This window comes from Notolepis coatsorum (assembly GCF_963971535.1).
Source record: "Notolepis coatsorum genome assembly, contig: SCAFFOLD_544, whole genome shotgun sequence".
In the NCBI taxonomy this organism is placed as follows: Eukaryota; Metazoa; Chordata; class Actinopteri; order Aulopiformes; family Paralepididae; genus Notolepis; species Notolepis coatsorum.
Genome location: NW_028171675.1, coordinates 1,790 through 15,753, shown reverse-complemented (window position 1 = coordinate 15,753; position 13,964 = coordinate 1,790). Strand labels below are relative to the sequence as shown.

General features: G+C 50.2%; 1 protein-coding gene across 1 annotated transcript in view; it reads right to left on the bottom strand.

Annotated features, from left to right (window-relative positions):
- LOC311248207 (TGF-beta receptor type-2-like) overlaps nucleotides 1–13,065 on the bottom strand; it is a gene marked incomplete at both ends in the record, with an annotated part of 61,305 nt that extends 48,240 nt beyond the window's left edge. The window contains one exon of the mRNA XM_084339131.1: nucleotides 12,314–13,065. Coding sequence (XP_084195257.1) covers nucleotides 12,314–13,065 — 752 coding nt within the window. The remainder of the gene's footprint in view (nucleotides 1–12,313) is intronic.
- Nucleotides 13,066–13,964: the final 899 nt, after the last annotated feature.

Here is a 13,964-nt window from a genome sequence, read left to right as displayed (position 1 = left end):
ACTGGCACCTAGAGCACCAGAAACACACACATTTACCATGCCACTGGCACCTAGAGCACCAGGAACACATTTACCATGCCACTGGCACCTAGAGCACCAGAAACACATTTACCATGCCACTGGCATCTAGAGCACCAGAAACACACACATTTACCATGCCACTGGCACCTAGAGCACCAGAAACACATTTACCATGCCACTGGCACCTAGAGCACCAGGAACAAACACATTTACCATGCCACTGGCACCTAGAGCACCAGAAACACACACATTTACCATGCCACTGGCACCTAGAGCACCAGAAACACATTTACCATGCCACTGGCACCTAGAGAACCAGAAACACACACATTTACCATGCCACTGGCACCTAGAGCGCCAGAAACACATTTCCCATGCCACTGGCACCTAGAGCACCAGAAAAACATTTACCATGCCACTGGCACCTAGTGCACTAGAAACACACACATTTACCATGCCACTGGCACCTAGAGCACCAGGAACACATTTACCATGCCACTGGCACCTAGATCACCAGAAACACACACATTTACCATGCCACTGGCACCTAGAGCACCAGGAACACACACATTTACTATGCCACTGGCACCTAGAGCACCAGAAACAAACACATTTACATGCCACTGGCACCTAGAGCACCAGGAACACATTTACCATGCCACTGGCACCTAGAGCGCCAGAAACACATTTACCATGCCACTGGCACCTAGAGCACAAGAAACACATTTACCATGCCACTGGCACCTAGAGCACCAGAAACACATTTACCATGCCACTGGCACCTAGAGCACCAGAAACACACACATTTGCCATGCCACTGGCACCTAGAGCACCAGAAACACACATTTACCATGCCACTGGCACCTAGAGCACCAGGAACACACACATTTACCATGCCACTGGCACCTAGAGCACCAGAAACACACACATTTACCATGCCACTGGCACCTAGAGCACCAGAAACACACACATTTACCATGCCACTGGCACCTAGAGCACCAGGAACACATTTACCATGCCACTGGCACCTAGAGCACCAGAAACACATTTACCATGCCACTGGCATCTAGAGCACCATAAACACACACATTTACCATGCCACTGGCACCTAGAGCACCAGAAACACATTTACCATGCCACTGGCACCTAGAGCACCAGGAACACACACATTTACCATGCCACTGGCACCTAGAGCACCAGCAACACATTTACCATGCCACTGGCACCTAGAGCACCAGGAACACATTTACCATGCCACTGGCACCTAGAGCACCAGAAACACATTTACCATGCCACTGGCACCTAGAGCACCAGAAACACACATTTACCATGCCACTGGCACCTAGAGCACCAGGAACACACACATTTACCATGCCACTGGCACCTAGAGCACCAGAAACACACACATTTACCATGCCACTGGCACCTAGAGCACCAGAAACACACACATTTACCATGCCACTGGCACCTAGAGCACCAGGAACACATTTACCATGCCACTGGCACCTAGAGCACCAGAAACACACATTTACCATGCCACTGGCACCTAGAGCACCAGGAACACATTTACCATGCCACTGGCACCTAGAGCACCAGAAACACACACATTTACCATGCCACTGGCACCTAGAGCACCAGGAACACACACATTTACCATGCCACTGGCACCTAGAGCACCAGGAACACATTTACCATGCCACTGGCATCTAGAGCACCAGAAACACACACATTTACCATGCCACTGGCACCTAGAGCACCAGAAACACATTTACCATTCCACTGGCACCTAGAGCACCAGAAACACATTTACCATGCCACTGGCATCTAGAGCACCAGAAACACACACATTTACCATGCCACTGGCACCTAGAGCACCAGAAACACATTTACCATGCCACTGGCACCTAGAGCACCAGGAACACACACATTTACCATGCCACTGGCACCTAGAGCACCAGAAACACACACATTTACCAGGCCACTGGCACCTAGAGCACCAGGAACACATTTACCATGCCACTGGCACCTAGAGCACCAGGAACACATTTACCATGCCACTGGCACCTAGAGCACCAGGAACACATTTACCATGCCACTGGCACCTAGAGCACCAGAAACACACATTTACCATGCCACTGGCACCTAGAGCACCAGGAACACATTTACCATGCCACTGGCACCTAGAGCACCAGAAACACACATTTACCATGCCACTGGCACCTAGAGCACCAGAAACACACACATTTACCATGCCACTGGCACCTAGAGCACCAGGAACACATTTACCATGCCACTGGCACCTAGAGCACCAGAAACACATTAACCATGCCACTGGCATCTAGAGCACCAGAAACACACACATTTACCATGCCACTGGCACCTAGAGCACCAGAAACACATTTACCATGCCACTGGCACCTAGAGCACCAGAAACACACACATTTACCATGCCACTGGCACCTAGAGCACCAGGAACACATTTACCATGCCACTGGCACCTAGAGCACCAGGAGCACATTTACCATGCCACTGGCACCTAGAGCACCAGGAACACACACATTTACCATGCCACTGGCACCTAGAGCACCAGAAACACATTTACCATGCCACTGGCACCTAGAGCACCAGGAACACATTTGCCATGCCACTGGCACCTAGAGCACCAGGAACACATTTACCATGCCACTGGCACCTAGAGCACCAGGAACACATTTACCATGCCACTGGCACCTAGAGCACTGGCACATAGAGCACCAGAAACACACATTTACCATGCCACTGGCACCTAGAGCACCAGGAACACATTTACCATGCCACTGGCACCTAGAGCACCAGAAACACACACACATTTACCATGCCACTGGCACCTAGAGCACCAGAAACACACACATTTACCATGCCACTGTAACCTAGAGCACCAGAAACACATTTACCATGCCACTGGCACCTAGAGCACCAGAAACACATTTACCATGCCACTGGCACCTAGAGCACCAGAAACACATTTACCATGCCACTGGCACCTAGAGCACCAGGAACACATTTACTATGCCACTGGCACATAGAGCACCAGAAACACATTTACCATGCCACTGGCACCTAGAGCACCAGAAACACACACATTTACCATGCCACTGGCACCTAGAGCACCAGGAACACATTTACCATGCCACTGGCACCTAGAGCACCAGGAACACACACATGTACCATGCCACTGGCACCTAGAGCACCAGGAACACATTTACCATGCCACTGGCACCTAGAGCACCAGAAACACATTTACCATGCAACTGGCACCTAGAGCACCAGAAACACACACATTTACCATGCCACTGGCACCTAGAGCACCAGGAACACATTTACCATGCCACTGGCACCTAGAGCACCAGAAACACACACATTTACCATGCCACTGGCACCTAGAGCACCAGGAACACATTTACCATGCCACTGGCACCTGGAGCACCAGAAACACACACATTTACCATGCCACTGGCACCTAGAGAACCAGGAACACATTTACCATGCCACTGGCACCTAGAGCACCAGGAACACATTTACCATGCCACTGGCACCTAGAGCACCAGAAACACATTTACCATGCCACTGGCACCTAGATTACCAGAAACACATTTACCATGCCACTGGCACCTAGAGCACCAGAAACACACACATTTACCATGCCACTGGCACCTAGAGCACCAGAAACACATTTACCATGCCACTGGCACCTAGAGCACCAGAAACACACACATTTACCATGCCACTGGCACCTAGAGCACCAGAAACACACACATTCACCATGCCACTGGCACCTAGAGCACCAGAAACACACATTTACCATGCCACTGGCACCTAGAGCACCAGGAACACACACATTTACCATGCCACTGGCACCTAGAGCACCAGAAACACACACATTTACCATGCCACTGGCACCTAGAGCACCAGAAACACACACATTTACCATGCCACTGGCACCTAGAGCACCAGGAACACATTTACCATGCCACTGGCACCTAGAGCACCAGGAACACATTTACCATGCCACTGGCACCTAGAGCACCAGAAACACACACATTTACCATGCCACTGGCACCTAGAGCACCAGGAACACATTTACCATGCCACTGGCTTACCATGCCACTGGCACCTAGAGCACCAGAAACACATTTACCATGCCACTGGCACCTAGAGCACCAGGAACACATTTACCATGCCACTGGCACCTAGAGCACCAGGAACACATTTACCATGCCACTGGCACCTAGAGCACCAGGAACACATTTACCATGCCACTGGCACCTAGAGCACCAGAAACACACATTTACCATGCCACTGGCACCTAGAGCACCAGGAACACATTTACCATGCCACTGGCACCTAGAGCACCAGAAACACACACATTTACCATGCCACTGGCACCTAGAGCACCAGGAACACACACATTTACCATGCCACTGGCACCTAGAGCACCAGGAACACATTTACCATGCCACTGGCACCTAGAGCACCAGAAACACACACATTTACCATGCCACTGGCACCTAGAGCACCAGAAACACATTTACCATGCCACTGGCACCTAGAGCACCAGAAACACATTTACCATGCCACTGGCATCTAGAGCACCAGAAACACACACATTTACCATGCCACTGGCACCTAGAGCACCAGAAACACATTTACCATGCCACTGGCACCTAGAGCACCAGGAACACACACATTTACCATGCCACTGGCACCTAGAGCACCAGAAACACATTTACCATGCCAATGGCACCTAGAGCACCAGGAACACATTTACCATGCCACTGGCACCTAGAGCACCAGAAACACATTTACCATGCCACTGGCACCTAGAGCACCAGAAACACACACATTTACCATGCCACTGGCACATAGAGCACCAGGAACACACATTTACCATGCCACTGGCACCTAGAGCACCAGAAACACATTTACCATGCCACTGGCACCTAGAGCACCAGGAACAAACAAATGTACCATGCCACTGGCACCTAGAGCACCAGAAACAAACACATTTACCATGCCACTGGCACCTAGAGCACCAGAAACAAACACATTTACCATGCCACTGGCACCTAGAGCACCAGGAACACACACATTTACCATGCCACTGGCACCTAGAGCACCAGGAACACACATTTACCATGCCACTGGCACCTAGAGCACCAGAAACAAACACATTTACCATGCCACTGGCACCTAGAGCGCCAGGAACACATTTACCATGCCACTGGCACCTAGAGCACCAGGAACACACATTTACCATGCCACTGGCACCTAGAGCACCAGAAACAAACACATTTACCATGCCACTGGCACCTAGAGTACCAGGAACACATTTACCATGCCACTGGCACCTAGAGCACCAGGAACACATTTACCATGCCACTGGCACCTAGAGCACCAGGAACACATTTACCATGCCACTGGCACCTAGAGCACCAGAAACATATTTACCATGCCACTGGAACCTAGAGCGCCAGAAACACATTTACCATGCCACTGGCACCTAGAGCACCAGAAACACATTTACCATGCCACTGGCACCTAGAGCACCAGAAACACACACATTTACCATGCCACTGGCACCTTAGCACCAGGAACAAACACATTTACCATGCCACTGGCACCTAGAGCACCAGAAACACACACATTTACCATGCCACTGGCACCTAGAGCACCAGAAACACATTTACCATGCCACTGGCACCTAGAGAACCAGAAACACACACATTTACCATGCCACTGGCACCTAGAGCGCCAGAAACACATTTACCATGCCACTGGCACCTAGAGCACCAGAAAAACATTTACCATGCCACTGGCACCTAGTGCACTAGAAACACACACATTTACCATGCCACTGGCACCTAGAGCACCAGGAACACATTTACCATGCCACTGGCACCTAGAGCACCAGGAACACACACATTTACTATGCCACTGGCACCTAGAGCACCAGAAACAAACACATTTACATGCCACTGGCACCTAGAGCACCAGGAACACATTTACCATGCCACTGGCACCTAGAGCGCCAGAAACACATTTACCATGCCACTGGCACCTATAGCACCAGAAACACATTTACCATGCCACTGGCACCTAGAGCACCAGAAACACATTTACCATGCCACTGACACCTAGAGCACCAGAAACACACACATTTACCATGCCACTGGCACCTAGAGCACCAGAAACACACATTTACCATGCCACTGGCACCTAGAGCACCAGGAACACACACATTTACCATGCCACTGGCACCTAGAGCACCAGAAACACACACATGTACCATGCCACTGGCACCTAGAGCACCAGAAACACACACATTTACCATGCCACTGGCACCTAGAGCACCAGGAACACATTTACCATGCCACTGGCACCTAGAGCACCAGAAACACATTTACCATGCCACTGGCATCTAGAGCACCAGAAACACACACATTTACCATGCCACTGGCACCTAGAGCACCAGAAACACATTTACCATGCCACTGGCACCTAGAGCACCAGGAACACACACATTTACCATGCCACTGGCACCTAGAGCACCAGCAACACATTTACCATGCCACTGGCACCTAGAGCACCAGGAACACATTTACCATGCCACTGGCACCTAGAGCACCAGAAACACATTTACCATGCCACTGGCACCTAGAGCACCAGAAACACACATTTACCATGCCACTGGCACCTAGAGCACCAGGAACACATTTACCATGCCACTGGCACCTAGAGCACCAGAAACACACACATTTACCATGCCACTGGCACCTAGAGCACCAGGAACACACACATTTACCATGCCACTGGCACCTAGAGCACCAGGAACACATTTACCATGCCACTGGCACCTAGAGCACCAGAAACACACACATTTACCATGCCACTGGCACCTAGAGCACCAGAAACACATTTACCATGCCACTGGCACCTAGAGCACCAGAAACACATTTACCATGCCACTGGCATCTAGAGCACCAGAAACACACACATTTACCATGCCACTGGCACCTAGAGCACCAGAAACACATGTACCATGCCACTGGCACCTAGAGCACCAGGAACACACACATTTACCATGCCACTGGCACCTAGAGCACCAGAAACACATTTACCATGCCAATGGCACCTAGAGCACCAGGAACACATTTACCATGCCACTGGCACCTAGAGCACCAGAAACACATTTACCATGCCACTGGCACCTAGAGCACCAGAAACACACACATTTACCATGCCACTGGCACATAGAGCACCAGGAACACACATTTACCATGCCACTGGCACCTAGAGCACCAGAAACACATTTACCATGCCACTGGCACCTAGAGCACCAGGAACAAACAAATGTACCATGCCACTGGCACCTAGAGCACCAGAAACAAACACATTTACCATGCCACTGGCACCTAGAGCACCAGAAACAAACACATTTACCATGCCACTGGCACCTAGAGCACCAGGAACACACACATTTACCATGCCACTGGCACCTAGAGCACCAGGAACACACATTTACCATGCCACTGGCACCTAGAGCACCAGAAACAAACACATTTACCATGCCACTGGCACCTAGAGCGCCAGGAACACATTTACCATGCCACTGGCACCTAGAGCACCAGGAACACACATTTACCATGCCACTGGCACCTAGAGCACCAGAAACAAACACATTTACCATGCCACTGGCACCTAGAGTACCAGGAACACATTTACCATGCCACTGGCACCTAGAGCACCAGGAACACATTTACCATGCCACTGGCACCTAGAGCACCAGGAACACATTTACCATGCCACTGGCACCTAGAGCACCAGAAACATATTTACCATGCCACTGGAACCTAGAGCGCCAGAAACACATTTACCATGCCACTGGCACCTAGAGCACCAGAAACACATTTACCATGCCACTGGCACCTAGAGCACCAGAAACACACACATTTACCATGCCACTGGCACCTTAGCACCAGGAACAAACACATTTACCATGCCACTGGCACCTAGAGCACCAGAAACACACACATTTACCATGCCACTGGCACCTAGAGCACCAGAAACACATTTACCATGCCACTGGCACCTAGAGAACCAGAAACACACACATTTACCATGCCACTGGCACCTAGAGCGCCAGAAACACATTTACCATGCCACTGGCACCTAGAGCACCAGAAAAACATTTACCATGCCACTGGCACCTAGTGCACTAGAAACACACACATTTACCATGCCACTGGCACCTAGAGCACCAGGAACACATTTACCATGCCACTGGCACCTAGAGCACCAGGAACACACACATTTACTATGCCACTGGCACCTAGAGCACCAGAAACAAACACATTTACATGCCACTGGCACCTAGAGCACCAGGAACACATTTACCATGCCACTGGCACCTAGAGCGCCAGAAACACATTTACCATGCCACTGGCACCTAGAGCACCAGAAACACATTTACCATGCCACTGGCACCTAGAGCACCAGAAACACATTTACCATGCCACTGACACCTAGAGCACCAGAAACACACACATTTACCATGCCACTGGCACCTAGAGCACCAGAAACACACATTTACCATGCCACTGGCACCTAGAGCACCAGGAACACACACATTTACCATGCCACTGGCACCTAGAGCACCAGAAACACACACATTTACCATGCCACTGGCACCTAGAGCACCAGAAACACACACATTTACCATGCCACTGGCACCTAGAGCACCAGGAACACATTTACCATGCCACTGGCACCTAGAGCACCAGAAACACATTTACCATGCCACTGGCATCTAGAGCACCAGAAACACACACATTTACCATGCCACTGGCACCTAGAGCACCAGAAACACATTTACCATGCCACTGGCACCTAGAGCACCAGGAACACACACATTTACCATGCCACTGGCACCTAGAGCACCAGCAACACATTTACCATGCCACTGGCACCTAGAGCACCAGGAACACATTTACCATGCCACTGGCACCTAGAGCACCAGAAACACATTTACCATGCCACTGGCACCTAGAGCACCAGAAACACACATTTACCATGCCACTGGCACCTAGAGCACCAGGAACACACACATTTACCATGCCACTGGCACCTAGAGCACCAGAAACACACACATTTACCATGCTACTGGCACCTAGAGCACCAGAAACACACACATTTACCATGCCACTGGCACCTAGAGCACCAGAAACACATTTACCATGCCACTGGCACCTAGAGCACCAGGAACACATTTACCATGCCACTGGCACCTAGAGCACCAGGAACACATTTACCATGCCACTGGCACCTAGAGCACCAGGAACACATTTACCATGCCACTGGCACCTAGAGCACCAGGAACACATTTACCATGCCACTGGCACCTAGAGCACCAGAAACACACATTTACCATGCCACTGGCACCTAGAGCACCAGGAACACATTTACCATGCCACTGGCACCTAGAGCACCAGAAACACACACATTTACCATGCCACTGGCACCTAGAGCACCAGGAACACACACATTTACCATGCCACTGGCACCTAGAGCACCAGGAACACATTTACCATGCCACTGGCACCTAGAGCACCAGAAACACACACATTTACCATGCCACTGGCACCTAGAGCACCAGAAACACATTTACCATTCCACTGGCACCTAGAGCACCAGAAACACATTTACCATGCCACTGGCATCTAGAGCACCAGAAACACACACATTTACCATGCCACTGGCACCTAGAGCACCAGGAACACACACATTTACCATGCCACTGGCACCTAGAGCACCAGAAACACACACATTTACCATGCCACTGGCACCTAGAGCACCAGGAACACATTTACCATGCCACTGGCACCTAGAGCACCAGGAACACATTTACCATGCCACTGGCACCTAGAGCACCAGAAACACACATTTACCATGCCACTGGCACCTAGAGCACCAGGAACACATTTACCATGCCACTGGCACCTAGAGCACCAGAAACACACACATGTACCATGCCACTGGCACCTAGAGCACCAGGAACACACACATTTACCATGCCACTGGCACCTAGAGCACCAGGAACACATTTACCATGCCACTGGCACCTAGAGCACCAGAAACACACACATTTACCATGCCACTGGCACCTAGAGCACCAGAAACACATTTACCATTCCACTGGCACCTAGAGCACCAGAAACACATTTACCATGCCACTGGCATCTAGAGCACCAGAAACACACACATTTACCATGCCACTGGCACCTAGAGCACCAGAAACACACATTTACCATGCCACTGGCACCTAGAGCACCAGAAACACATTTACCATGCCACTGGCACCTAGAGCACCAGAAACACATTTACCATGCCACTGGCACCTAGAGCACCAGAAACACATTTACCATGCCACTGGCACCTAGAGCACCAGGAACACACACATTTACCATGCCACTGGCACCTAGAGCACCAGGAACACATTTACCATGCCACTGGCACCTAGAGCACCAGAAACACACACATTTACCATGCCACTGGCACCTAGAGCACCAGGAACACACACATTTACCATGCCACTGGCACCTAGAGCACCAGGAACACATTTACCATGCCACTGGCACCTAGAGCACCAGGAACACATTTACCATGCCACTGGCACCTAGAGCACCATGAACACATTTACCATGCCACTGGCACCTAGAGCACCAGGAACACATTTACCATGCCACTGGCACCTAGAGCACCAGGAACACATTTACCATGCCACTGGCACCTAGAGCACCAGGAACACATTTACCATGCCACTGGCACCTAGAGCACCAGGAACACATTTACCATGCCACTGGCACCTAGAGCACCATGAACACATTTACCATGCCACTGGCACCTAGAGCACCAGGAACACATTTACCATGCCACTGGCACCTAGAGCACCAGAAACACACACATGTACCATGCCACTGGCACCTAGAGCACCAGAAACACATTTACCATTCCACTGGCACCTAGAGCACCAGAAACACATTTACCATGCCACTGGCATCTAGAGCACCAGAAACACACACATTTACCATGCCACTGGCACCTAGAGCACCAGAAACACATTTACCATGCCACTGGCACCTAGAGCACCAGGAACACACACATTTACCATGCCACTGGCACCTAGAGCACCAGAAACACACACATTACCATGCCACTGGCACCTAGAGCACCAGGAACACATTTACCATGCCACTGTTACCTAGAGCACCAGAAACACATTTACCATGCCACTGGCACCTAGAGCACCAGGAACACATTTACCATGCCACTGGCACCTAGAGCACCAGGAACACATTTACCATGCCACTGGCACCTAGAGCACCAGGAACACATTTACCATGCCACTGGCACCTAGAGCACCAGAAACACACACATTTACCATGCCACTGGCACCTAGAGCACCAGAAACACATTTACCATGCCACTTGCACCTAGAGCACCAGGAACACATTTACCATGCCACTGGTACCTAGAGCACCAGAAACACATTTACCATGCCACTGGCACCTAGAGCACCAGAAACACACACATTTACCATGCCACTGGCACCTAGAGCACCAGGAACACATTTACCATGCCACTGGCACCTAGAGCACCAGGAACACATTTACCATGCCACTGGCACCTAGAGCACCAGAAACACACACATTTACCATGCCACTGGCACCTAGAGCACCAGAAACACATTTACCATGCCACTGGCACCTAGAGCACCAGGAACACATTTACCATGACACTGGCACCTAGAGCACCAGGAACACATTTACCATGTCACTGGCACCTAGAGCACCAGAAACACATTTACCATGCCACTGGCACATAGAGCACCATGAACACATTTACCATGCCACTGGCACCTAGAGCACCAGGAACAAACACATTTACCATGCCACTGGCACCTAGAGCACCAGAAACAAACACATTTACCATGCCACTGGCACCTAGAGCTCCAGAAACACACACATTTACCATGCCACTGGCACCTAGAGCACCAGAAACACACACATTTACCATGCCACTGGCACCTAGAGCGCCAGAAACACATTTACCATGCCACTGGCACCTAGAGCATCCAGCAATAGTTTCCATAGTACCTATGAACTGGCTAAGAACAGCTCCATATTACAGAGAAAATATTGATAAAATGCAATAAATGACATGGACATGGTTAGGTAGAGGTATCATATATGTTGACCTTTGGCACCCCATTGGGCGTGGTGTCGCTGTGGAGATGAGCCAGGCCCCTAGCAACACTGCCAGCCATGGCAAGCATCTCCTCCCAACTCAGAATGTTGGTCAACAGGAAGTCCTGCAGGTTCCCCAGGCTGTGATAGGCCAGCACCAGCCAGTACTTGGTGTGGGTGTGGCCAAACGGGCCCCTCTCCTCCGCAGACAGGAACTGAACCACGTTACTGTGCTCTAGTTTGGGGTCCAAGAAGATGGAGCATTCGTTTCTCCATGAGGCGTACTCCACGGCAGGGAACACCTTCACCGCCACCGTTTCATAGCTGCTGACTCCGCCCCTCTCCCCCTGCAGCACACGCCCCATCCAGACCTCAGCGAAGCGCCCCTTCCCCACCAGTGTCTCCAACTTGATGGACAGCGGTTCAGCCATTTGGCCCCGCCCCCCTGCCATGTCTCCGATCATGTCATCACCGAGGGACGGCAGCTTGGCATTTGACTCATCCACACCCCGCCCCCGTCCTGTCAGAGTGCCCCCCTCTCCTCCCACCCCCAGCCCCCCTCCACCCGGTAGTTCCAGCGCCTGGTAGTGTCCCGGGGTGCGTTTGGTAGGCCAGTCGGGTCGTGCCGGAGGGCCAGGTTTGCCGGAGCGTCGGGTGCGGTAGAGGTAGAAGGTGGCGGTGGCAACCAGAGCCACCAGGACAGGAGGAACCAAACTCACCACCACCACCGGGATGACCTCCTTACTCTGGAGCTTAGAGAAGCCTGGGAAGAAACCATGGAGACAGAGTCAGTCAGTCAGTCTGTCTGTCTGTCTGTCTGTCTGTCTGTCTGTCTGTCTGTCTGTCTGTCTATCTATCTATCTATCTATCTATCTATCTACTCTATCTATCTATCTATCTATCTATCTATCTATCTATCTATCTATCTATCTATCTATCTATCTATCTATCTATCTATCTATCTATCTATCTATCTCTATCTATCTATCTATCTATCTATCTATCTATCTATCTATCTATCTATCTATCTATCTATCTGTCTGTCTGTCTGTCTGTCTGTCTGTCTGTCTGTCTGTCTGTCTGTCTGTCTGTCTGTCTGTCTGTCTGTCTGTCTGTCTGTCTGTCTGTCTGTCTGTCTGTCTGTCTGTCTGTCTGTCTGTCTGTCTGTCTGTCTGTCTGTCTGTCTGATTATCTGTCTATCTGTCTATCTATCTGTCTATCTATCTATCTATCTATCTATCTATCTATCTATCTATCTATCTATCTATCTATCTATCTATCTATCTATCTATCTATCTATCTATCTACCTACCTACCTATATCTATCTATCTATCTATCTATCTATCTATCTATCTATCTATCTATCTATCTATCTATCTATCTATCTATCTATCTATCTATCTATCTATCTATCTATCTATCTATCTATCTATCTATCTATCTATCTGTCTGTCTGTCTGTCTGTCTGTCTGTCTGTCTGTCTGTCTGTCTGTCTGTCTGTCTGTCTGTCTGTCTGTCTGTCTGTCTGTCTGTCTATCTATCTATCTATCTATCTATCTATCTGTCTGTCTGTCTGTCTGTCTGTCTGTCTGTCTGTCTGTCTGTCTGTCTGTCTGTCTGTCTGTCTGTCTGTCTGTCTGTCTGTCTGTCTGTCTGTCTGT